Below are 24,191 nucleotides of genomic sequence, written 5' to 3' on the forward strand. Positions count from 1 at the left end.
CAATTAGGTTGAATGAATGACTCATTAAAATGGTGATTTGCCACCTCCTACTGGTGCTTTGGTTTCACGTTTAAAAGTATCATTGCATTTCCTGTATGTTAAAAAAAACATGTAAAACATTAATCTTCTAAAAGTATTTATGCATTTTAAATGTTGTGGTGTAAATGCATGTGTCACCTTTCAGTTTCATTAAACATAAGAAAATGGGAGTTTGCTTACTGATTTCATTTGAATGGTAACAACTCTACAGTTTTTTATTCTAACTTAATTAATTGAAATGGTGTAAGAATCTGGCTCATCTCAGATTCAGACTGGAGCTTCATGGGTTTTCTCACAGAAATCTAGATTTACCTTCAATACTTTTTGGTATCCATTCATAATCACTTGCCTAGTTGATAAAAACAAAATGCTGCAATTTACAAAAGAAAGTACAACAATTTTTGTTCCACACACACATACTTATGCATAGTACATTTATAAATTCTTTAACCAGAAATCCATTATTTAAATACTAATGAAAAGGTACTAAACGTACTAACGAAAGCACAGAAAAAAAAACTTGCAATCGTTCAGTGTTCAAGATGTTCCCAAAAAGATATATATATATATATATAATTATTTTATAAGAACTGCTTTATCTTTGCAAACACAATCAACATTTACAGCCTCTTAAATCTTTAGCTAAAAGCTCCCTCCTAAATTGGGTTTTGTCTGATTTAAGTTTTGTCTTGTTAAGTTTCATAAACAAAAGATGAAGCCTGACACACTCCAGGAGTCGCAGGCGTTCATGGTTCAAGAGTTTTCCTTTGCCAGACGCTTTCCAACGCACCAGTAAAATGAACAAACAAAAGAGAGTCCCCTAATACAGCCCTGGTTTCAGTGGGGAGAAAGAGGCAGCATTACTTTAATAGCTTAGCAAAACATAGACTTCAGGTTTTGTTAGCAGAGTGAGAGAGAGAAAAAAGTTTTGGCCTCAAGCATAAAAGCAAATGCATGAACTTCAAAATAATATATTTAAAGTCAGATTAATATAATTTTAATGGATTGAAAAAAAGTTTAAATTACTTAAATTCAGTTGTTGCCTTCAATTGTAGTAGGTGGAATGACATTTCAAGTGTAAAAAAAAAAAAACAATAAAAAAAAGTATATATATATAAAATTTATGCTTTTTGCCAAGACCTTTTTTTTAGATTAATATAGTAAAACCAAAATTAAAAAAAAAAAAAAAATACTATATAGACATTTAAAGATGAAACTAGTAAAAATGGCAAACTAAATTACAAAAAAATGGCTCAAATTCAAATAATGTCAAGGTGTCAAAGAGATGTGTCTATGCAGCTTGAGCACATGGCAGTAAAGGAGGAGCTGGACAAAGATTGTTCACGGATTGGCCCCGCAAAAGTGAGAGTCCCAAATATTTCCACAGTGATGTAGACAAGACTCAATCGATACAACTTAAAATACGACAGATCTGCCTCTGAACCAACCCCCTCAGTATTCAGAGGGTGTTAAAGGACAATCTCAACACATCTGGATATTCAGATATGCTCAATATGCTCCCAATAGCTCAATAGGTGGCAAGGATGTACAAAACAATTTTGTTTTAAATTGATTAGTTGACAAAATGACAACAACAACAAAAAAAACGGATGCATTAAGCTACAGAAAACCATGAATGACAAAAACAGCAGCTTCACCGCATAGAAAAAAATTACCCTCCAGGATCTCTAGACCCACCCCAGTGTCGACACATTCATCCGTTCCTCCAGGTTTAACTTATGAGCGCGCCCGAGAGAGAGGGAGAGGGGGAGAGAGAGAGAGAGAGAGAGAGAGCGCGAGTCAGTAAGCATAGACAGAATGAGAGAGAAAGGGTTAGAGGACGGATGAAGTTTTAAACCGTTGATCACGGTAGGTGATGACAGCTGCTCAACAACAAGGACATTCCTCAGCAACAAACTGAAGAGAGATCCGGATCCTTTCCTACACAGAATTTTGTCATCGCAATATACTTTTTTGTGAGTACATATAAAACGAAAGAAGCTGCAATCTGAAGAACGTTTAGTGAAGAAGCACTTGTTTCACTTGCTTAAAAGACGGGAAAAATACAACAATGAATAATATGGAATTAAGATAATGCACAGAGGAAATCTTCAGGTTTGAGTTTAAGGTAAGCAAAAAAATATATATACTCAATTTTCATATTTATTTTGATCTGGGAATTGTTATTTTATTTTTATTATTATTTAGAACCATTTTAAATTTAGAAAATGTATAGATAAAATGTTATTTGATGAAAAAAATGAATTCCTTTTAGCTTATTATTAGGGGAAAAAATCTTCAAACTGGTGAAGTGGATAGGGGAAATTCAACAGGCTACAGCACAAAGAGCTGAAAAAAATGCTAAATTTAAGGTCAATTCATGTTAATATTCTACAATAGTTTTAATATACACATTTTTTATTTTTCCTATATTTTATTCCTATATAGGCCTAATTAATATTTAAAATCAACAACACATTATACAACATTTGTCTATTGCGTGATATTCATTACAATGTTATGACAGAAGGAGCCATTTCAAAATGATAATGAAGTTATGAAACCCTAATTATCCTGAAAATAAAAACATTGTTTATGATGTCATCTGCTCCGACTGATTGAACTAGATAGGAACACAAATGACTTCATATAATCAACACTCACAGATCATTACTGATAGCTACTTCATTCCTTAATCACGAACATGGCCTGGAAGACATATGGCTAATCACAACGAAACAATCTTATCAAATGTTGGCTAAAGATCCTGTTTTTTTTTTGTTTTTTTTTAATGATGGGTTTTCCATTGTAATGTTTATATTTATTTATTTATATTTGCAGGAGTGCCAAAGCATGGCGACAGAATAAAAATGGGCAATACCTCTGCTACCATGTGACCAATCCAAGCGCTGATTTTATCTGGAGACGATAATTTAGAGGGGAATTCTTTGGAAACGCTTTTGCTCAATAAATTGGTTTCTTGCAAGCAAACAAATGTGCATTACTTGAATTTGAATGTCCCACCACCTTCGGACGGGAGGAAGTCTGTGACAATGCTGGACGAGCCCACAGAAAAAACAAAAGCACAACTATCCAAAGCAGAATGGCTAGCAATAGCGTCTCGTCCATGCTGGAGCTCAACCAAACAGGGAGTGAGGACCGGGAATCCCTCCAGCCTGGAGAACAACTCCGTTGGGCCGCACTGCTCATTCTTCTGGTCATCATCCCCACCATTGGTGGAAACATCCTGGTCATTCTGGCAGTTTCACTGGAGAGAAAACTGCAGAACGCCACTAACTTCTTCCTGATGTCTCTGGCTGTGGCCGATCTACTGGTGGGACTGCTAGTCATGCCCATCGCTCTGGTTACTGTGCTATTCCGTAAGTATCCTTAACATTGATTATGGAGGACTGTTTATTGTAAAATGTATATATATATATATATATATATATATATATATATATATATATATATATATATATATATATATATATATATATATATATATATATATATATATAAAAAGTCCTTATAACGTGTTTAGGTGGCAGCATCAGGGTTGAATGACAGTCCAATGACTATGCTAGATGGAATCTGTAGAGTTGTTTTTTTGTTGTATATTCTACAGTGATTTTGAAATGCCTTAAGGTTTCTCAGAATTATTCACCTTAAATGAAGTGATAAACACCATGTTTTGTTTCCCTGCACTGACAGAATAAATACACACAGAAGTCAAGCACTCTTCAAAACATTTCTGAGGTAAACATGCCTCACAAGTTTCAAACTATACAACATCTGCCAAGCTACTACTATTGATGTTCTTATGCCAGCTTGGCTTTCAGTTCCAATGCCAAATACTCCAGTCGGTCCATTATTTCTCATTAAATCGATCTGATGACATTTATGGAACCTCCATTCGCTGCACCTTGTCTGTGCACATAACAGCTTTAGGTAAACCAAAACTTGTTTACTAGGTCATAATTTGGCTCTCAAACAAGTACGTTAAAGGAACAATACAGCAGTAAAATTCTGTCATTATTTGCTCACCTTTACATCAATGCAGTCCAAGCCTTGGAATGACATTTAAAAGCAGCACACTTATTTTTTTATGCATTCAGCAGACGCTTTTATCCAAAGTGACTTACATTGCATTCAAGCTAACAATTTTCTCCTAACATGTGTTCCCATGGGATTTGAACCCCCCAACCTTGCGCTTGACCCAACTCGTTAATCACATTGGTTTAAATAACATGATCCTGTACCATACTAATATAAAAACACAAAAAAAGAAAGAAAATATATGACATTCTTTGTTAAAATTTCATTACGTCAAGGTTTACCACACTGGGGTTCATGAAGGAACTGCAGGGTAAATAAAAATTTATTTTTGAAAGTAAAATAGCTATCTGACTAAAGTGTTACAATCTAATTACAAGTACTTCATTTTTGGAAATCTGATAATGTAATCCAGATTAAATGTAATCAGTAACTACCCAGCACTAGTCCAGTAATGTTTCCTGGAAAATCTTATAACAGATGCTATTCATCCAAAAGAAATGGTCAAACACTGTGTTTGAGAGGTTGGGATAAAACAGAACCCAATTGTAAAGATGGGAAGGGTGGGCTTTTTTTCATGGTTGTGTTTGTCGAAAACCTCAAAGACAAAAATTTAAGTACCTGGGTTAAAACCAAGCCTTGATGATGTGAAGAAACTGAGGAGTCCCCTAAGGACCACACGGATGGGAAAATGACTGAATGATTCTAAAGTTGTTCCAAAGAAGGAGAACCATGTATGAATGCAGAAAGAGAAAGAAAGCTTTTGCCAAACAGCTGAAGCTTACCAGACGTCATGAACACTGACAGGTAATTAAATCAAATTACCTTTGGAGGAAGGGGTCCAATAATACAACATATGAGTGCCACAATTTATTGACCATAACAGCAGTAACTCTAGACGTGAATTCACATCATAATAACCTGCGATTAAATGTAATCATAAAAATATGGCAACCTTTACCAACTGGAGGAATTCAAAGTTTTCAGTCCTTTGGAGGTAAGATGTGCTTGCTAAAACATTAAAACCAAACGTCCACCAACGACCACATCCACATCTGTGGACCAGGTGAGGACAGGCACTGAAGTTAAAGCCATGAAAAAGCAATGACTGAACACTGTGAAAGTCTACAGTGCTTGATAAAGAGTCTCAGCAAGGCTAAAAACAAAAGCCTACTATGGAGAGCACACCACAAACGTGTTTCTCTGGAACGAGATAAATATTTACATGAGGAAGTTGAGACTTGGGAGTGCAAACCTAAAGTGTGGTGGAGCAGAGTGTCTCTTTATTTTGCTTTCAAGAAGAAAGGGCACACTTACCTGTCAGTCTATATGGAAACTTGAGCTGGACGACAGAGTTAATATGTTCACTTAGATTTTGTGGGTGAGGCATAAAATTAAGCAAGATCGTTTTTGCTATTCATTTCTCCATGAAGCTTTCTAAAGACAATATTAGATTAGACACAACTGAACTATTCCCTTGAGCTGTCATCCAAAACCTTTAATAGGAGGGGTTTGTGATTTTTATATAATAACGTGTTTACATGCATAATATTTTGGTAAAAATTGACTGTCAAACAAACCAAATGGCTATCTGTTGATCCAGGGCTTGAATTTCGGCATGGGATTGCACATAATTCTATTGATTCACGGAGTTTTTGAGCTTGTAATGTAGGAAATTCCTGCAAATATTTCAGAGTGAAAGATACTCGGGATCGATGACATAATGTATCATTTGCACATGCTTTTAAGCCTTACAATTTGAAAATTCAGTACTTACTCTGAGACAGCCCTTTCTGCGAGCTCAAACCCAAAGCGTCCGCACATAAAGCTGCATCTGAGAGTGCGCGACTACAGAATGAAGTAGTGTTGCACCTTATTGCGCATAAATGGCCAAGTATATACAAAATCATGTCAAAATGCCATCTTGATGAGTATTCTTGTATACAGTTGATTTATACTAAACATTGTCATATATAGGCTATTAAGTGAATGTAAACAATTGAGAAACAAAACTTGTGTAACAGATATATCTGTACACATTGAAGACTTACCAATGTTAATTTAAATTTAAATAGATTATTCCGTTTCTGTGGTATTTCTGTACCTGATTATTACAGTTAAAACCTACCTGAAAAGAAAAAAAAAATTAAGTTTTATCTTATGGCATTTGTTTGTGCCATTGCTTATAATTTATCTATTCTTATTTAATTACTGACTGTTTACATGTCTGTTTTAGTTTAAATAAATTTGTCAAATAAATTCAATTAAAGGGGGAATTCCCCCCACCCCATTTTCCAAAACAAAACTCAGGCCCTGCGATCAACACCGCAAATTTGCATTGCAAAATGTTTTGGAAATCTTTCACCTTTAAACGAAACTTCCAGTTGCATGGACAGAATTATTTTCAGATTCAACATTTAAAATCTACTGAGCAACAATGGCTGTTTGAATAAAATATTACTTTAAATGGTTAAAAGATTAAAAGTTCCTGGGATTGGGAAAAACTTCCTAGTCGAATTAACAGGGTTTCTAAAATAATAATAATAATAATAATAATAAAAATTATAATAATCTAATGCATGTCATAGATGTGACTGTCATGCTGGTTAATTTATTTTAGCTCCAAAATAACTGCCAAACATGCTGGATTCAGAAAGCCCAGCTGGCAATAATGCAGCCCTCTCTGAGGAGCTTCTATGAGGATCTGTTTAGTAAAGAGGGGTGATGTGACTAGTGCCAGTTTTCAACATCTGCTTACAGGCTCTCCAAACCCTGGAGGTCCACTCACACACACAAGCTTTTATTGATACATGATAGTCCATGCAGACTTGTGTGAAATAGAAGCACCTAGTGTAAAACTGAGACCTAAAAAGTTTGTACAAAATGCAACTTCGTTAAACCAGTAACCTGAAGTATTCAGATAAGCTTATTAAGAGTTGTGATGTATTTTATGGAAAAATGTCAAATTTCCTTTCCACTTCTAGTAAATATGGAACTGTAATGAGAGCAATAGCATCTCTAAGTGCAATGGGGTGAAGACCAACATGATTATCCACCATTTCATGTCTGTCACTAAAATAAACAGCGTCACTAAAGAGCTTGATGAATAGTCCAAAAGCGCCCAAGTGTTTAATCTCGCAAACCATTTTTGTTAAACTGGAGCTTGTTTCTATTTATGTAATAATGTTTAGTACCACAAGATGAGATGCAAAGGCTGAGATGAATTAAAAGGAATGCATTTATGTGCATGCCCAAACAAGACATCATGAACAAGAAAAACCAGTCTATAGCATTCAGATTTAAAGTGAACCTGATGTGTCAGTAGTGTTCATTTTGTCAGCTATTTTCATTTTAGTCTTAGTCTATGTTAAAATATCCTTGTTAGTTGTTATCATATTTAATCAACCTTCTATCAACCTTTAGTTTTAATCTAGTTTTAGTCAATGAAAACTTGACATTTCAGAAAAAATTTTCAATCTGATTGACGTGTTTACATGTGACTTTTTATATTCTGATTGTGTTTCTAGTCCTATTACGATCTGATTATTAGGGTCTATGTAAACGCAGCTAGTATCACTATGAAAGATCTGTGATTTAGGACAATAAATCCTAATCCTAATAAATCCCATAAATGTCTTATTTATGTTTGACTTACCTCAAGTAGGCTTCCTCATTAGACATGGTATTCTACTATAAGGTTATTTCAGTTAAGACGCAACACCAGTTGCATCATTTGCCTATTGCAGCACTGCCCTCCACCACAGTTTAGAAATGTTTATAGTAACAAAAATAATTTAGGTAGTTCAGTTAGAGAACAGACACTTAAGAACTAAACGCTCAATTCAGCGTGCCGAAACGAGCACGAACAACAATGGTTCCACAGTGTTTGCTGATTTTCAGTAATTTATTTTGGCGTATGTACTGTATTTTTATTGGTTTTGTTATTTTAGTTTGACATTGTTGTTGCTTGAATTGAATCAATGCTGAATTGCAGATCATTTGAAAGTGAAATGCACACTGCACTTCAAATAGCCTTATTGAAAACCAAGAAATCCGAGGGAAAGAAGGAAAACTAAAACGAGCAATAGCTTGACGCCGAATTGCGGTGATTCAGTTGCCGCTTATTTGAAAGTGAAAGTAAAATACACACAGTACTTTTATAAGCCATTTGAAAGTGAAGAAAAGAGGGAAACTCAATCTAAATAACACGCCCCAGCCTAACAGTGATACCGGTACTACCACTGTTATTACACTTCAATTAACTGGTGGGAAAGTTTCCTCACTGCCACAAACCTAAGCTGAAGTTCTTCATGGGTGTCTAAAGAGGAGAAACAAGCAGTTAATACCAGTTTTGAATATTTAAGAGAACAGGTTAATTTTTTTCTGGTAACATTGAATGGGCTACTAACTCTGATTAAAGCCATGCTAAGTTAGCATGCATGAAATAATGCTGTAAAGATGTCTTTAAAATGTGTGTCCAATCACAAAATGACAAAGGTCTCAGAGTTCTAATTTAAATTTCAGACAGCCCACTGATTAGTGCTTAATATTCTCTTCATATTTCAGACTCCAGATGGCCCCTTGCAGATTTCCTGTGCCCTATCTGGCTCTTTCTGGACGTCTTGTTCTCAACTGCCTCCATCATGCACCTGTGTGCCATCTCCCTCGACCGATACATTGCGATCAAGAAACCAATCCAGCACAGCCAGTTCAAGTCCAGAGCTAAAGCGCTGGCTAAAATCGCACTGGTCTGGCTAATCTCTATAGGTATGTCACAATGATGGTAATTCCACTTCTGCAAGTGTCTGGAATAATCTTGAATCGTGTCCTTTACAAAAAATTGCTAATCAATCCATATATATATTCACATCTACTATAAAAACAAAAGGAAATATTGCCTTTACAGATGCAGGGAATTTCCATTTTCAATTTTATAAACACAAATCCCAAAATTTCCTTCAAGATGATGAAGAGGCTTATACAGTAAAAAAAAAGGAACAAACTCAAATCTAGTGTTTTATTACCTACATTTAATTTTTTTTTTTTTTTTTTATTACTGCTTTAAACAAATGTGGCAAAATTCAGTGCTTAAATGCCAAACCAATCAATGATCTCAACACTCTGGCATACGCATACGCACAAATATACTTTATCTCATGTCACTCACTGACCAGTGAGCTTCCGTTTATATAAGCAAAAAGATTTACTTTTAATGATCGGGTTTTAGTTATATGTGGACGCTGGCTTGTTGAGGGTGGAACCAAAGTAAACACCTTGCGATTTAAGCTCGTTAGCATCAGTCCAGAAAATGACTTTGGCTGAGTTGTTTGGATGAGCGAGACGCACGGTTCTGGAATCATGAAGCTGTTTCACTATCATGACACGTGCTGTGTCACTTCAACACTGACCATGAACACCAAGTCCCTGTGCACTCCTGAGAATGACTTTGCATATTCACATCTCTGACAAAGCAGTTTTACAGAGAAAAAAAAACCCTGACGGTTATAGATACTTGAAGTGACAGAACTCAAGTTCAAGATGTGTTATTGATACTGTAATTGCTATTATTAGTAATGAATGGCAAATGCTACTCCAATTGTTATAACAAAAGAGATCCACAATATTGACAAAGACATCTCCTGCTGTTTTTAATTGCATTTATTATGTGAACACCTCTTAAGAACTTAATCGGGATCAGATGAACCCCAGATAAGCTGAACAGTTAAGGGCTTTTGCAGAACAAATCAGTCTGGCAATCCACCAACCAGAAGCATTCCTTCAAAAAAAAAAAAAAAAAAAAAAAAAAAAAAAAAAACAGAAAATAACTGCAAAAAGCACAAAAAGTAAATTTACAAAGGAGATGCCTGACTATGCAATAACCTAGTCCATTGGTAACCAATACTGTTCCTGGACATCCAGCTTCCTGGAGAGTTTAACTCCCAACGAGACCAGCTCATTTAGGTCTAAGTCCAGGCCCAGACCAACAGAGGCTGACTCAGAGTCAAGACTGAGACCAGAAGGAAGTTGAGTGAGAGTGAATACAAGAGACTTGATGCGGGGCTGAATAATTCACTGTATGTAAATGCAATACTTTGGGATTAAGCATGGGACGATAACCGGTTTTAAGGTATACCGCGGTTTGGAAAAGTCACTATTTCAAAATCACAATAATTTATATGGGGTATGCACAGATTTTTTACATGTCTTCAAAGACAGAAAGTGCAGGACTTCCTCAGGTTGTGTGAATCCCTGGAACTTTTTCCCCCATCGAAGAACACAAAGTCTGTTATATGGGAATTTTTCGGGGAACATAGAATAACCATGTTCCATACAGATGACATTTTAGACCAAATCACCAAATAAATACTTTCCAGGTCGAATGTAAACTATATATAGCGGTCTCATCTTAATTTCTCCCTCTTTCACCCACGACCAAGACAAAGACCCATCCGCCATTTGTTTCAGTGTTGAAATAAATACTATTTGGCTTGCTTCCCAAGCAGATAACACGGTTAATTAACTAGCTAACATCAACTAGTTTCCTCCCTCACGTTACTTCACAGAGCGAGGAATAGCAGTCTAAAGTACTGTTTCTGCGATTTAGTACAAAAATTAAATTGAGCTGGTATCGCATCTATACTTTTAAGCCTCACGCCATTGTTTACATTTGTTCAAAACCACAACATTTAAAAAACTAATTAACTGCTGGTTCTCAGGTGTCTTTGCCACTGTTTGTCTGTGAGCACACGTCCTCGTACCTTACTGCTCTAAACTTAATCCAGGAAACATGAGCATTCCTGCATAAGAACTTGGACTGAAAGAGGAATGTGTAGATAGTGAGCATGTCTCTAAAGTTTTCTTTTTTTCTCTCTTTTTTTACAGAAATTGTTTTGATTTATATTTTTGTTTATTGAGCTGCAAGTTTAGGCTTACTTAAGTGACTACACTTAATTTAGGAAGAATTTAATTATTTATTAAAATTATTTTAGTTGAGTTGAGTTGTTTTTAACCCAGACGTTTAAAATGAACATTTTTAGAGCTGTGATAAACAGTAAATTATAATTGGCTTGAACATTTCAATGTTTGATTTCAACCTTATTCCTTGCTCAATTTAACAACTGGTCTTTGTCCATCAGGTATTGCAATACCTATTCCAATCAAAGGGCTACAAGTCTTCGACCATCCAAATAACATCACCTTCAACAACAACCACACCTGTCAGCTGTCACGAGAAGGATTTGGGGACTTCAAGGTGTATGGGTCTTTGACAGCTTTCTTTATACCTCTTACAATTATGATGATTATCTACTTCCTGACAATCCAAGTGCTGCGCAAAAAGGCCTATCTTTTGAGATGGAGAGCTTCAAGGACCAGCATTTCCACCATCTTCCACCAGCCGGTTCCCTCTTCGCCTGTGAAAGTGGCCACTTCAAATGGATTTAAAAGGGACCGAACACTGCGTCCCATCACAAGGAATGATATCCCTCTCCGTAGGATGTCCACCATAGGAAAGAGGTCCATGCAAAACTTGACCAATGAACAAAGGGCGTCAAAGGTTCTGGGGATTGTATTCATGTTGTTTGTTGTGATGTGGTGTCCTTTCTTCATTACCAATGTGACTTCTGTACTCTGTCAAGGGTGCAACAGTAATCTAGTGGAACGACTGTTGGATATCTTTCAATGGGTGGGCTACGTTTCTTCAGGAATCAACCCCCTGGTTTATACACTGTTCAACGGGACGTACAGGCAGGCCTTTAGGCGCTACATCACATGTAACTACAGACGTGTAGAGACTCCGAAAATGCAACGGAGAAGCAAAATTAATTTTCGGTCATCGATGACCAAGAACTCAAAGCGGTTTATGAAACACAGTATGAAGAACGGAGTCAGCCCTGTAAGTTATCAGAGTCCTCTCCTCTCGAGTCGTCCCACGGATCTGCAGACTTCTGCAAACATCACGTTGAACATCTTGCTCCTGTCAGACAATGAAGACTGCAAACCTGACGATCACGTAAGCCACGTGTAGTATATCTGACACACTTCGGATAAGAAGCCAAGTTAGAGATGTGCCAGTCTTTCAGTGCCAAAAGCCCATGTTTAGATGTAGTCCAAAAGGAGTTCAGAAGGACTGCATTAAATGGTCATAGCCGCTCCATCTTAAAGCCTTGGATTGGCAGATAGAATGGCATATAAACTGAATGTCTGGAAGAACCCCCAAAAAACAAAAACAAATTGCTTTGGGGAGTGAAAGTCACGGCCAACCTAATAATTGGCAATACTGTGAAAAAAAAAAACGTACTTACGGCAAAGAGAGAACTGTTTTTACACAACCCAAAGTTAGTAGACTGGGTCTACAATGTGAAGCCAAAATAAGACACCTTTGTCAAAATAAGCACAAGTCTCAAATAAATCACACCTCCACTTACCTTCTGTATACAAGAAAATTAATAAATGCTTCACTAAATTATTGCAGAACTTTTTTAACATGTGTAGATGGATCAAAGTTGCTTTTGTACAATGAAGAATAACTATTTGTAGATACTGACATTTTTCAATACTTCTGCCGAATAAACTTTATTTTCCAGATAAAGGAGCTACGAAGTGTTAATTCTGGTGAATGCTTACAGTTCATGATTGCAAAATGTGTCAATGGTGCTACTTTTTAGTTGTGAAAGATGCACTCCTATGAAGAAAACCTTGTGTTTTATTGTATGTTCTTATAGTGAGAAATTCCATTCGCATTTATAAAGTGATAAACAACACCCATAAAAAAGGAGGTGTGCAGTTGTAATATGGATGTGTAGCAGGGATAGGGGCCTGTGGGACAGACGACAGAAACCTGTTCAACTGTTTTAGCTCTGTACACTCTCTAAACACTGGAAGGATTTATATAGACTTTTTTAACTGACAACTGATCATGGGAATATCGCAATGGCCTTTTTAGGGCTTAAAATAGTTCACCAGTTATATTTGGCTCCGTCTGAGGGGGAACTTACTGCCGGCAAAATAATAATAAAAAGGATAAGCATATGGGACAACACAACATGTTTCACCCTGGCATGCAGGATGTTTAAAGGTGCAAGCTGTTCTTGATTGAGATCTGTGGTTAAACTCTACTACTTCAAAGTATTTTTGTCCTGAAACGGCTGATTTTTAAGGTCAACAAATGCTGCAATTTAGATCGATCCATGATCAGTGCTGGCTATTTTGAGATTTACTCAACATCCAGATGTTTTGAACTCAAGAATGCATATTGTGAGTGTGTGATGGGCATGAATCTAAACCAGATTAGGGTCTGGTTTTGAAAAAAATATGCATTTTTAGGTTTGCCAAGATGCATGAAGGTAAATAGAATGACAAAGGGGAGTAAATAAATAACTAATTTCTGGTTGAACTGCTGCATAAGGGGAATATGACAGAATCTCCATTACCTCTGTTGACATTTAAATCAGAGGTATGGGTGGAGTCTCGAGTGTGTATACATTAAGGGCTGTTTAATCGGGGCTACTGGCAAGCCATCTCAGAGCGGCTCATCCCGATGAGGTCTGTTTATAATGAAGCGCAGGATGAGACGACAATAGGAGAGAGAGAGAGACAGGTAAGGACTGACAGTGCCATACCTGAACAAGATTAATCCAATGGACTCGACGGCGGCCCTCCGAACATCATCGTTCACGTCACTTACCTGACAGGAAGAAGGACCAGAAATCAGAGCGGTGCATGCGGATAAAATATTACATTCAATACATCCCTCATTGAGCAGTGGCTAACTTTAACTCTGTTTGGTATGCAGGTTATGTTCTTGCTGTTGTATAAATACATTAAACTGCCTGAGCTTTACCAGAGCGTAACTCTGAAACACTGAGATTACAATAAAACCTACAGCAGAACAAGAAACAAGAACAACACTGCAAGCTCTTGTCCAAAAGCACTTATGGAAATGTCGCCACCTGCAGGAAATGCAGGACAGATGCCCTTCTCAGCACAAAAATAGATCTCAAAAAGTACAAAAAGAGGGAAATCTACACTATGTATAATGTTTTTGTTTTTTTCCCCTCTATTAACGGTTTTTTTTTTTTTTTACAAAATTATTTAAATCTAATTATTTATCACAAGATTATGGCCTTTTTTTTCAGAATTCTAAAAATACTGACCTAATATTTATTTATGTTTAATGACATTTAATCTAATAAAGCACACAGCATACATTTTGGAATGAAATTCCTGATTTTTCAATGATACTCTGCTGCCCTGACAAAGATATTAGTAAAAAGTTATTAAACAATTATATTATACCATATTATATATGTTGTCTTCTGATTTTAAAACCCCCCCCCCCCTTTTTTTACAATGTTTTTTTTTTTTTAATAACTACATGAAACATGACAAACCCTTTTTTTCTTTCTTGTAATTGAGGAATGACTCATATGTGTTTGCATCTGATAATACTTGTTGTTTGTAATATTTGTAAATGTAAGACTCACAGCCACGTGCAGCAGTCGTCGGATGGCTTTGTTGTTCCCCGAGCCGCAGTACGCCATGGCCACGGTGTACATCCCCGAGCGGCGCAGGATGGGGTCCTGTCGGGACAGTGACATAAAACAGTCTGCAACCTCAAACACAGCAAGCCACGCACTTCATGCATTCACAGCATAAACAGAGCCTTCTGGAAACAGTTAAGAATGCTAACAATTTATTGCCTGATAGAGACACAATTAACATTTTTTATTTATATATTTCTATATAAAGTCAGTGCTCACCTTATCTCTACACAGACTGTCAATTAGAGCATCGGCCTCTTCCATCCGTCCATACATCACCATTGCGATGCCGACAGCCAGTCCACGCAGGATCTTCTCATGCTGGGTCTCCTGAGCGTAGCCCACCATGTCCTCAATGGCCTGAGCCGACTTTGAGCCCAGCATCACCAGCCCCAGAGCAAGACCAGACGCCTCTCCTGTGACAACACCAAATAACACGATGAGAGCGAGCCGAAGCTAGCATTACAGGCCGAATGTTGGCCATTAAAACCTGATTGCCATGATGATAAAGTGTTTCGGGGGGCTGCCTAGAATTCAACCAACAGTGCCTTCATGAAAACTACTGATGGAGATAAACTCTACGATGAACATGAACATGCCTGTTACTGCATCATCTTGATAGAGGTTTGATTTGAGCAGATCGTAGACGTCCTGGCGAGCAGTGCCCAGGGCAGCTAACCCGAGACCAAGAGCGCCACCATGTCGAACAATCTGGAAGAAGAAACAAGAAAGAATATAAAGATCTATTCCTGTTTTTTGGAGTTGCAGTGCTGCAAAACTTTATTTGTATTAGATTATGCACGTACATCATTACTGGCATTCTTGAGCTGGCTGAGAAGGTAGTCAATGATGTCCCCTCCGTGATTAGCATGGATCAGCCCAAGAGCGTACAGCCCTCCTCCTTCCTGATAGGCTGATCCAGGTGAGGTGTCTTTGGGCAGGTAAGTCGCCATTAACTGAAGTGCTTCCTTTTCATGGCCCTGGACACAAATGCAAGTACATTTAAAAAATGAAAATAAAATAGTAAAGACATTCATTTTTTTTTTTTTTTTTTTTAAACAACAACAAATTTCAGTCACTTTCCACAAGCATTACAAAATATGACCTCCCTGCTACAAAAACAATAAACTGAATTGAATCAATTCAAAACACAAAAACTGCAACGTTTAATTTAAATCTCTGGACAGACAACAACAAAAAAAAAAAAAAAAAAAAAAATCACAATTTGAATAAATAAATATAAAACGTTACAATATTTTTAATAGTTCTCACTACAAACATATAAAACAAATATCTAAATACATGTAACACAAACTAACAAAAAACATCTTAATCTAAAACTTAACAAAATAAAAAACATTTTAAACAAAAAAGCAAACAAATGTACAACTAAAATATAACAAACTAAAGCAAACAAATCGTAAACTAAAACAAACAAACATCCTAAAAGTGAACAAATGCAAGCAAACATCTAAGACAAACAAACGTCCTAAAAACGAACATCTAAAGCAAAATAAGCACACAAACATGTAAAACAAAAGCATCTACAACAAACACCCCACTGTTTTTGTGGAAAGTGCCTTGAGCATAAAGACAATGCTCACCTTGTGAATGACGCCAAGACTGGCTGTTGCTGTGAATTTGGCCCAGTTAGTTGCTCTTGCCAGCCACTCCAAATTCTCTCTGTAAAAAAAATTACTATCATCATGATCTGTTTTCTTGTTTTCAGTATCAAGAGGCCTCATTTCCATTAGCGAGACGAAGCATGGGAACGTGCTTTACCGTAGAAACTGGTCACTCGTTGTTCCCGTGTGCATGAATGAGTTTGCTATGACCGTCGCTGTGTGACACACCGAATTTCGCACCGCATCCTGAAATGAGTCAGGAATATAAATACACTTAGCTTATGAAGTGGAGAATACCTACGTCTATAGGATTGGATTCATATTAAATGAAATTAGCTTGAGCCGATATCAAAGACCGTTAGACTCTTAAACCTGTCCAAGAGCTGGTTTCTCACCTTTGTGTTTTTGAGGATCATCAGGTCTGTGTTGTTGTTTCGAATGAGGAACTGAAGGTGCAGCTCGATGGCCATTTCACCACTTAGTATTTTGATCATTTTTGAGTTCTGGTCTTTAGGCTCACTCTTCTATTTAGAGAAAAATAAATATTAAACGTGTTTCTACAAGCATAATATATCTGATGAGCTAAAAGTGTTAAAGTGAGGACTCACCACATCAGCATCCTTTCCAGCAGGAGAACTGCCCGCTTTATCCTCCGTCTCCATCACATCACTGAAACAATAACAACACATCTTAGTTATGGTCTAAAGCAACTTATTAAAGCTTCTGCTATTTCAACGCTTTTGTTTAAACATCCCTCAAGGATGTGACTTACAGTGAAGGGATTTCACCATAACTAAACCGAAAATTAAGCTTATTTTTAGAACCATTATGATTTTTTGCAGTGACGTCTGTAATTCTCAATGATTCTCATAATAGCATTTCCGTATGTTTACGCCTATTTCGCTAGAGAAGCATTGTAAACTTGAACCTCTTGTGAACACACATGACAGCTGGCCAGAAGCAATTATTTATAGTTAAGAAAATTCTTCTTCTGATATATTTTCTAAATTGATTTATCAGTTGTTCTCTGATACATGAGTGGTGCACCAATGTGGAAGCAGTAACGTGTACCTGTCTCTCTCTTGGGTGGGCACAGTGCCAGTGTTGGTGGACCCGGGCACAGCGGGGATGGGTGTGCCCACGGTCCGCAGGTTCTGGATGACAGAGGACAGGAATTGCTGGCTGGCGCTCTCATACAGGTCGAAGCAGATCTGATAGGCCATCAGGAGGTTATCATCCTTCACAAGCTTCTCCAATATATCGCTCACAGCTTGAGGGTCGTCCAGGAAAATCAGACACTATGATGAAAAACAACAATGTCAGAAAGGAATCTCTGAATGCAGAGCAGGATAAAGATCAGTGGGCTCAGGACAGGTCACCTGGCAAACGTTAATGAAGTCAGGCTTCTCCAGGTTCATGTACAGCTTGACCAGAACTCGGAGAACGTCGTTACGAAACTTCTTGTTCTGCATGAGGGACATGCAGATCTTCAGGCTGTAGGCCAGCAAACCAGCAATGTCATTCTATGGGAAACCACACAAGATCTGGACAACTGGTCCTGAAACCACTGGGTCATGACATCACAGCTCATTAACACGTTACTACACACACAAACTATAATGCACACACACACATATATATTTTTATGCATGCCTGATTTTCGATACGTGCTTTGAAATCCCGATCTGAATCAAATGATTCGCGATACCCGCTCTGAAGTCCCGATCTGAATCAAATTATTCACGATACGCGCTCAGAAGTCCCGATCTGAATCAAATTATTCACGATACACGCGTTGAAGTCCCGATCTGAATCAAATGATTCATGATACACGCGTTGAAGTCCCGATCTGAATCAAATAATTTGCGATACGCGCGTTGAAGTCCCGTTCTGAATCAAATGATTCACGATACGCCCTCAAAAGTCCCGATCTGAATCAAATAATTTGCGAAACGTGCGTTGAAGTCCCGATCTGAATCAAATGATTCGCGATACGCACTCAGAAGTCCCGATCTGAATCAAATAATTTGCGATACGCGCGTTGAAGTCCTGATCTGAATCAAATGATTTGCGATACACGCGTTGAAGTCCCGATCTGAATCAAGTAATTTGCGATACGCGCGTTGAAGTCCCGTTCTGAATCAAATGATTCATGATACGCCCTCAAAAGTCCCGATCTGAATCAAATAATTTGCGAAACGCGCGTTGAAGTCCCGATCTGAATCAAATGATTCGCGATACGCACTCAGAAGTCCCGATTTGAATCAAATAATTCGCGATACGCGCGTTGAAGTCCTGATCTGAATCAAATGATTTGCGATACATGCTCTGAAGTCCCGATCTGAATCAAATGATACACGATATGCGCTCAGAAGTCCCGATCTGAATCAAATGATTCACGATACGCGTTTTGAAGTCCTGATCGGAATCAAATTATTCACGATACGCGCTCAGAAGTCCCGATCTGAATCAAATTATTCACGATACGCACTCAGAAGTCCCGATCTGAATCAAATAATTCGCGATACGCGCTCAGAAGTCCCGATCTGAATCAAATGATTCACGATACACGTTTTGAAGTCCCGATCTGAATCAAATTATTCATGATACGCGCTCAGAAGTTCCGATCTGAATCAAATAATTCGCGATACGCGCGTTGAAGTCCTGATCTGAATCAAATGATTTGCGATACATGCTCTGAAGTCACGATCTGAATCAAATGATACACGATATGCGCTCAGAAGTCCCGATCTGAATCAAATGATTCACGATACGCGTTTTGAAGTCCTGATCGGAATCAAATAATTCACGGTACGCGCTCAGAAGTCCCGGTCTGAATCAAATTATTCACCATACGTGCTCAGAAGTCCCGATCTGAATCAAATTATTCACGATACGTGCTCAGAAGTCCCGATCTGAATCAAATTATTCACGATACGCGCTCAGAAGTCCCGATCTGAATCAAATTATTCACGATAGGTGCTCAGAAGTCCCGATCTAAATCAAATTATTCACGATACGCGCTCAGAAGTCCCGATCTGAATCAAATTATTCACGATACGCGCTCAGAAGTCCCGATCTGAATCAAATTATTCACGATACGCGCTCAGAAGTCCCGATCTGAATCAAATGATTCACGATACACGCGTTGAAGTCCCGATCTGAATCAAATGATTCACGATACACGCGTTGAAGTCCCGATCTGAATCAAATAATTCGCGATACACACTCAGAAGTCCAGTTCTGCATCAAATGATTCGCGATACGCACTCAGAAGTCCCGATCTGAATCAAATAATTCGCGAAACGCGCGTTGAAGTCCCAATCTGAATCAAATAATTCGCGATACGCGCGTTGAAGTCCTGATCTGAATCAAATGATTCGCGATACATGCTCTGAAGTCCCGATCTAAATCAAATGATACACGATACGCGCTCAGAAGTCCCGATCTGAATCAAATGATTCACGATACGCGTTTTGAAGTCCCGATCTGAATCAAATGATTCGCGATACACGCTCAGAAGTCCCGATCTGAATCAAATTATTCACGATACACGCGTTGAAGTCCCGTTCTGAATCAAATTATTCACGATACGCGCGTTGAAGTCCCGTTCTGAATCAAATGATTCGTGATACGCACTCAGAAGTCCCGATCTGAATCAAATAATTTGTGATACGCGCTCAGAAGTCCCGATCTGAATCAAATAATTTGTGATACGCGCTCAGAAGTCCCGATCTGAATCAAATTATTCACGATACGCGCGTTGAAGTCCCGTTCTGAATCAAATGATTCGCGATACGCACTCAGAAGTCCCGTTCTGAATCAAATAATTTGCGATACGCGCTCAGAAGTCCCGATCTGAATCAAATTATTCACGATACGCGCTCAGAAGTCCCGATCTGAATCAAATGATTCACGATACGCATTTTGAAGTCCCGATCTGAATCAAATTATTCACGATACGCGCTCAGAAGTCCCGATCTGAATCAAATTATTCACGATAAGCGCTCAGAAGTCCCGTTCTGAATCAAATGATTCGCGATACGCGCTCAGAAGTCCCGATCTGAATCAAATTATTCGCGATACGCGCTCAGAAGTCCCGATCTGAATCAAATTATTCACGATACGCACTCAGAAGTCCCGTTCTGAATCAAATAATTTGCGATACGCGCTCAGAAGTCCCGATCTGAATCAAATTATTCACGATACGCGCTCAGAAGTCCCGATCTGAATCAAATGATTCACGATACGCGTTTTGAAGTCCTGATCTGAATCAAATTATTCACGATACGCACTCAGAAGTCCCGATCGGAATCAAATTATTCACGATACGCGCATTGAAGTCCCGTTCTGAAACAAATGATTCGCGATACGCACTCAGAAGTCCCGATCTGAATCAATTAATTCACGATACGCGCTCAGAAGTCCCGATCTGAATCAAATTATTCGCGATACGCGCTCAGAAGTCCCGATCTGAATCAAATTATTCACGATACGCGCTCAGAAGTCCCGTTCTGAATCAAATGATTCGCGATACGCGCTCAGAAGTCCCGATCTGAATCAAATTATTCGCGATACGCGCTCAGAAGTCCCGATCTGAATCAATTATGGGGGAAGTCGTGGCCTAATGGTTAGAGGGTTGGACTCCCAATCGAAGGGTTGTGAGTTCTAGTCTCAGGCCGGACGGAATTGTGGGTGGGGGGAGTGCATGCACAGTTCTCTCTCCACCTTCAATACCACGACTTAGGTGCCCTTGAGCAAGGCATCGAACCCCCAACTGCTCCCCGGGCGCCGCAGCATAAATGGCTGCCCACTGCTCCGGGTGTGTGCTCACAGTGTGTGTGTGTTCACTGCTCTGTGTGTGTGCATTTCGGATGGGTTAAATGCAGAGCACAAATTCTGAGTATGGGTCACCATACTTGGCTCAATGTCACTTCACTTTCACTTTCACTTTCACTTTCAATTAATTCGCGATACGCGCTCAGAAGTCCCGATCTGAATCAAATTATTCACGATACGCGCTCAGAAGTCCCGATCTGAATCAAATTATTCACGATACGCGCTCAGAAGTCCCGTTCTGAATCAAATTATTCGCGATACGCGCTCAGAAGTCCCGATCTGAATCAAATTATTCGCGATACGCGCTCAGAAGTCCCGATCTGAATCAAATTATTCACGATACGCGCTCAGAAGTCCCGTTCTGAATCAAATAATTTGCGATACGCGCTCAGAAGTCCCGATCTGAATCAAATTATTCACGATACGCGCTCAGAAGTCCCGATCTGAATCAAGTGATTCGTGATACACACTCAGAAGTCCCGATCTGAATCAAATAAATTGCGATACGCGTGTTGAAATCCCGTTCTGAATCAAATGATTCGCGAAACACACTCAGAAGTCCCGATCTGAATCAAATGATTCGTGATACACACTCAGAAGTCCCGTTCTGAATCAAATGATTCGCGATACGCGCTCAGAAGTCCCGATCTGAATCAAATGATTCGTGATACACACTCAGAAGTCCCGATCTGAATCAAATAAATTGCGATACGCGCGTTGAAGTCCCGTTCTGAATCAAATTATTCGCAAAACGCACTCAGAAGTCCCGATCTGAATCAAATAATTTGCGATGTGCGCGTTGAAGTCCCGATCTGAATCAAATGATTCACGATACACGTTTTGAAGTCCTGATCTGAATCAAATTATTCACGATACGTGCTCAGAAGTCCAGATCTGAATCAAATGATTTGAGATACACGCGTTGAAGTCCCGATCTGAATCAAATGATTCGCGATACGCACTCAGAAGTCCAGATCTGAATCAAAAAATTCGCGATGCGCGCGTTGAAGTCCCGATCTGAATCAAATGATTCACGATACACACTCAGAAGTCCCGATCTGAATCAAATAATTCGCGATACGCTCGTTGAAGTCCCGTTCTGAATCAAATGATTCGCGATACGCACTCAGAAGTCCCGATCTGAATCAAATAATTTGCGATACGCGCGTTGAAGTCCCGATCTGAATCAAATAATTCTCGATACATGCTCTGAAGTCCCGATCTGAATCAAATGATACACGATACGCGCTCAGAAGTCCCGATCTGAATCAAATTATTCACGATACGCGCTCAGAAGTCCCGATCTGAATCAAATTATTCACGATACGCGCTCAGAAGTCCCGATCTGAATCAAATGATTCGTGATACACACTCAGAAGTCCCGATCTGAATCAAATAATTCGCGATACGCGCTCAGAAGTCCAGATCTGAATCAAATAATTCACGATACGCGCTCAGAAGTCCCGATCTGAATCAAATGATTCACGATACACGCGTTGAAGTCCCGATCTGAATCAAATAATTCGCGATACACACTCAGAAGTCCAGTTCTGCATCAAATGATTCGCGATACGCACTCAGAAGTCCCGATCGGAATCAAATAATTCGCGAAACGCGCGTTGAAGTCCCGATCTGAATCAAATAATTTGCGATACGTGCTCTGAAGTCCCGATCTGAATCAAATGATACACGATACGCGCTCAGAAGTCCCAATCTGAATCAAATGATTCACGATACGCGTTTTGAAGTCCCGATCTGAATCAAATTATTCACGATACGCACTCAGAAGTCCCGATCAGAATAAAATTATTCACGATACACGCTCAGAAGCCCCGATCTGAATCAAATTATTCACTATATACGCGTTGAAGTCCCGTTCTGAATCAAATGATTCGCGATACGCACTCAGAAGTCCCGATCTGAATCAAATTATTCACGATACGCTCTCAGAAGTCCCGATCTGAATCAAATGATTCACGATACGCGCTCAGAAGTCCCGATCTGAATCAAATTATTCACGATACGCGCGTTGAAGTCCCGTTCTGAATCAAATGATTCGCGATACGCACTCAGAAGTCCCGATCTGAATCAAATAATTTGCGATACGCGCTCAGAAGTCCCGATCTGAATCAAATTATTCACGATACGCGCTCAGAAGTCCCGATCTGAATCAAATTATTCACGATACGCGCGTTGAAGTCCCGTTCTGAATCAAATAATTTGCGATACGCGCTCAGAAGTCCCGATCTGAATCAAATTATTCACGATACGCGCTCAGAAGTCCCGATCTGAATCAAATTATTCACGATAGGCGCTCAGAAGTCCCGATCTGAATCAAATGATTCACGATACGCGTTTTGAAGTCCTGATCTGAATCAAATGATTCGCGAAACGCACTCAGAAGTCCCGATCTGAATCAAATGATTCGTGATACACACTCAGAAGTCCCGTTCTGAATCAAATGATTCGCGATACGCGCTCAGAAGTCCCGATCTGAATCAAATTATTCACGATACGCACTCAGAAGTCCCGATCTGAATCAAATAAATTGCGCTACGCGCGTTGAAGTCCCGTTCTGAATCAAATTATTTGCGAAACGCGCTCGGAAGTCCCGTTCTGAATCAAATGATTCGCGATACGCGCTCAGAAGTCCCGATCTGAATCAAATTATTTGCGATACGCGCTCAGAAGTCCCGATCTGAATCAATTAATTCGCGATACGCGCTCAGAAGTCCCGATCTGAATCAAATTATTCACGATACGCGCTCAGAAGTCCCGATCTGAATCAAATTATTCACGATACGCGCTCAGAAGTCCCGTTCTGAATCAAATGATTCGCGATACGCACTCAGAAGTCCCGATCTGAATCAAATTATTCGCGATACGCGCTCAGAAGTCCCGATCTGAATCAAATTATTCACGATACGTGCTCAGAAGTCCCGATCTGAATCAAATTATTCACGATACGCGCTCAGAAGTCCCGATCTGAATCAAGTGATTCGTGATACACACTCAGAAGTCCCGATCTGAATCAAATAAATTGCGATACGCGTGTTGAAGTCCCGTTCTGAATCAAATGATTCGCGAAACA

At 38.9% G+C, this 24,191-nt stretch overlaps 2 protein-coding genes across 2 annotated transcripts in view; one reads left to right on the top strand and one right to left on the bottom strand.

The window, feature by feature from the left end:
• LOC127943055 (26S proteasome non-ATPase regulatory subunit 1) overlaps positions 1-24,191 on the bottom strand; it is a 44,063-nt gene that overhangs the window by 13,573 nt on the left and 6,299 nt on the right. Inside the window, exons 6-16 of the mRNA XM_052539168.1 lie at positions 17,641-17,784; positions 17,333-17,559; positions 16,870-16,930; positions 16,657-16,785; positions 16,419-16,507; positions 16,241-16,319; positions 15,443-15,616; positions 15,236-15,347; positions 14,856-15,052; positions 14,580-14,675; positions 13,716-13,780 (exon numbers count right to left, since the gene is read on the bottom strand). Coding sequence (XP_052395128.1) covers positions 13,716-13,780; positions 14,580-14,675; positions 14,856-15,052; positions 15,236-15,347; positions 15,443-15,616; positions 16,241-16,319; positions 16,419-16,507; positions 16,657-16,785; positions 16,870-16,930; positions 17,333-17,559; positions 17,641-17,784 — 1,373 coding nt within the window. The remainder of the gene's footprint in view (positions 1-13,715; positions 13,781-14,579; positions 14,676-14,855; positions 15,053-15,235; positions 15,348-15,442; positions 15,617-16,240; positions 16,320-16,418; positions 16,508-16,656; positions 16,786-16,869; positions 16,931-17,332; positions 17,560-17,640; positions 17,785-24,191) is intronic.
• Positions 1,842-14,567, top strand: LOC127943056 (5-hydroxytryptamine receptor 2B-like). The gene is made up of 4 exons (XM_052539169.1): positions 1,842-2,167; positions 2,881-3,419; positions 8,662-8,862; positions 11,232-14,567. Exons 2-4 carry the CDS (start codon positions 3,143-3,145, stop codon positions 12,119-12,121), a joined length of 1,368 nt encoding a protein of 455 aa, XP_052395129.1. The 5' UTR covers positions 1,842-2,167; positions 2,881-3,142; the 3' UTR covers positions 12,122-14,567.

The sequence above is a fragment of the Carassius gibelio genome, chromosome A22, assembly GCF_023724105.1.
Source record: "Carassius gibelio isolate Cgi1373 ecotype wild population from Czech Republic chromosome A22, carGib1.2-hapl.c, whole genome shotgun sequence".
NCBI classification, from domain to species: Eukaryota; Metazoa; Chordata; class Actinopteri; order Cypriniformes; family Cyprinidae; genus Carassius; species Carassius gibelio.

Bases quoted from the DNA above. Each gene is read 5' to 3' on its own strand.
- LOC127943056 (XM_052539169.1), top strand. From the start codon at position 3,143: ATGGCTAGCAATAGCGTCTCGTCCATGCTGGAGCTCAACCAAACAGGG. The intron at 3,420-8,661 runs GTAAGTATCCTT...TTCATATTTCAG, and splicing joins TCTGGTTACTGTGCTATTCC to ACTCCAGATGGCCCCTTGCA. The intron at 8,863-11,231 runs GTATGTCACAAT...TTTGTCCATCAG, and splicing joins GGTCTGGCTAATCTCTATAG to GTATTGCAATACCTATTCCA.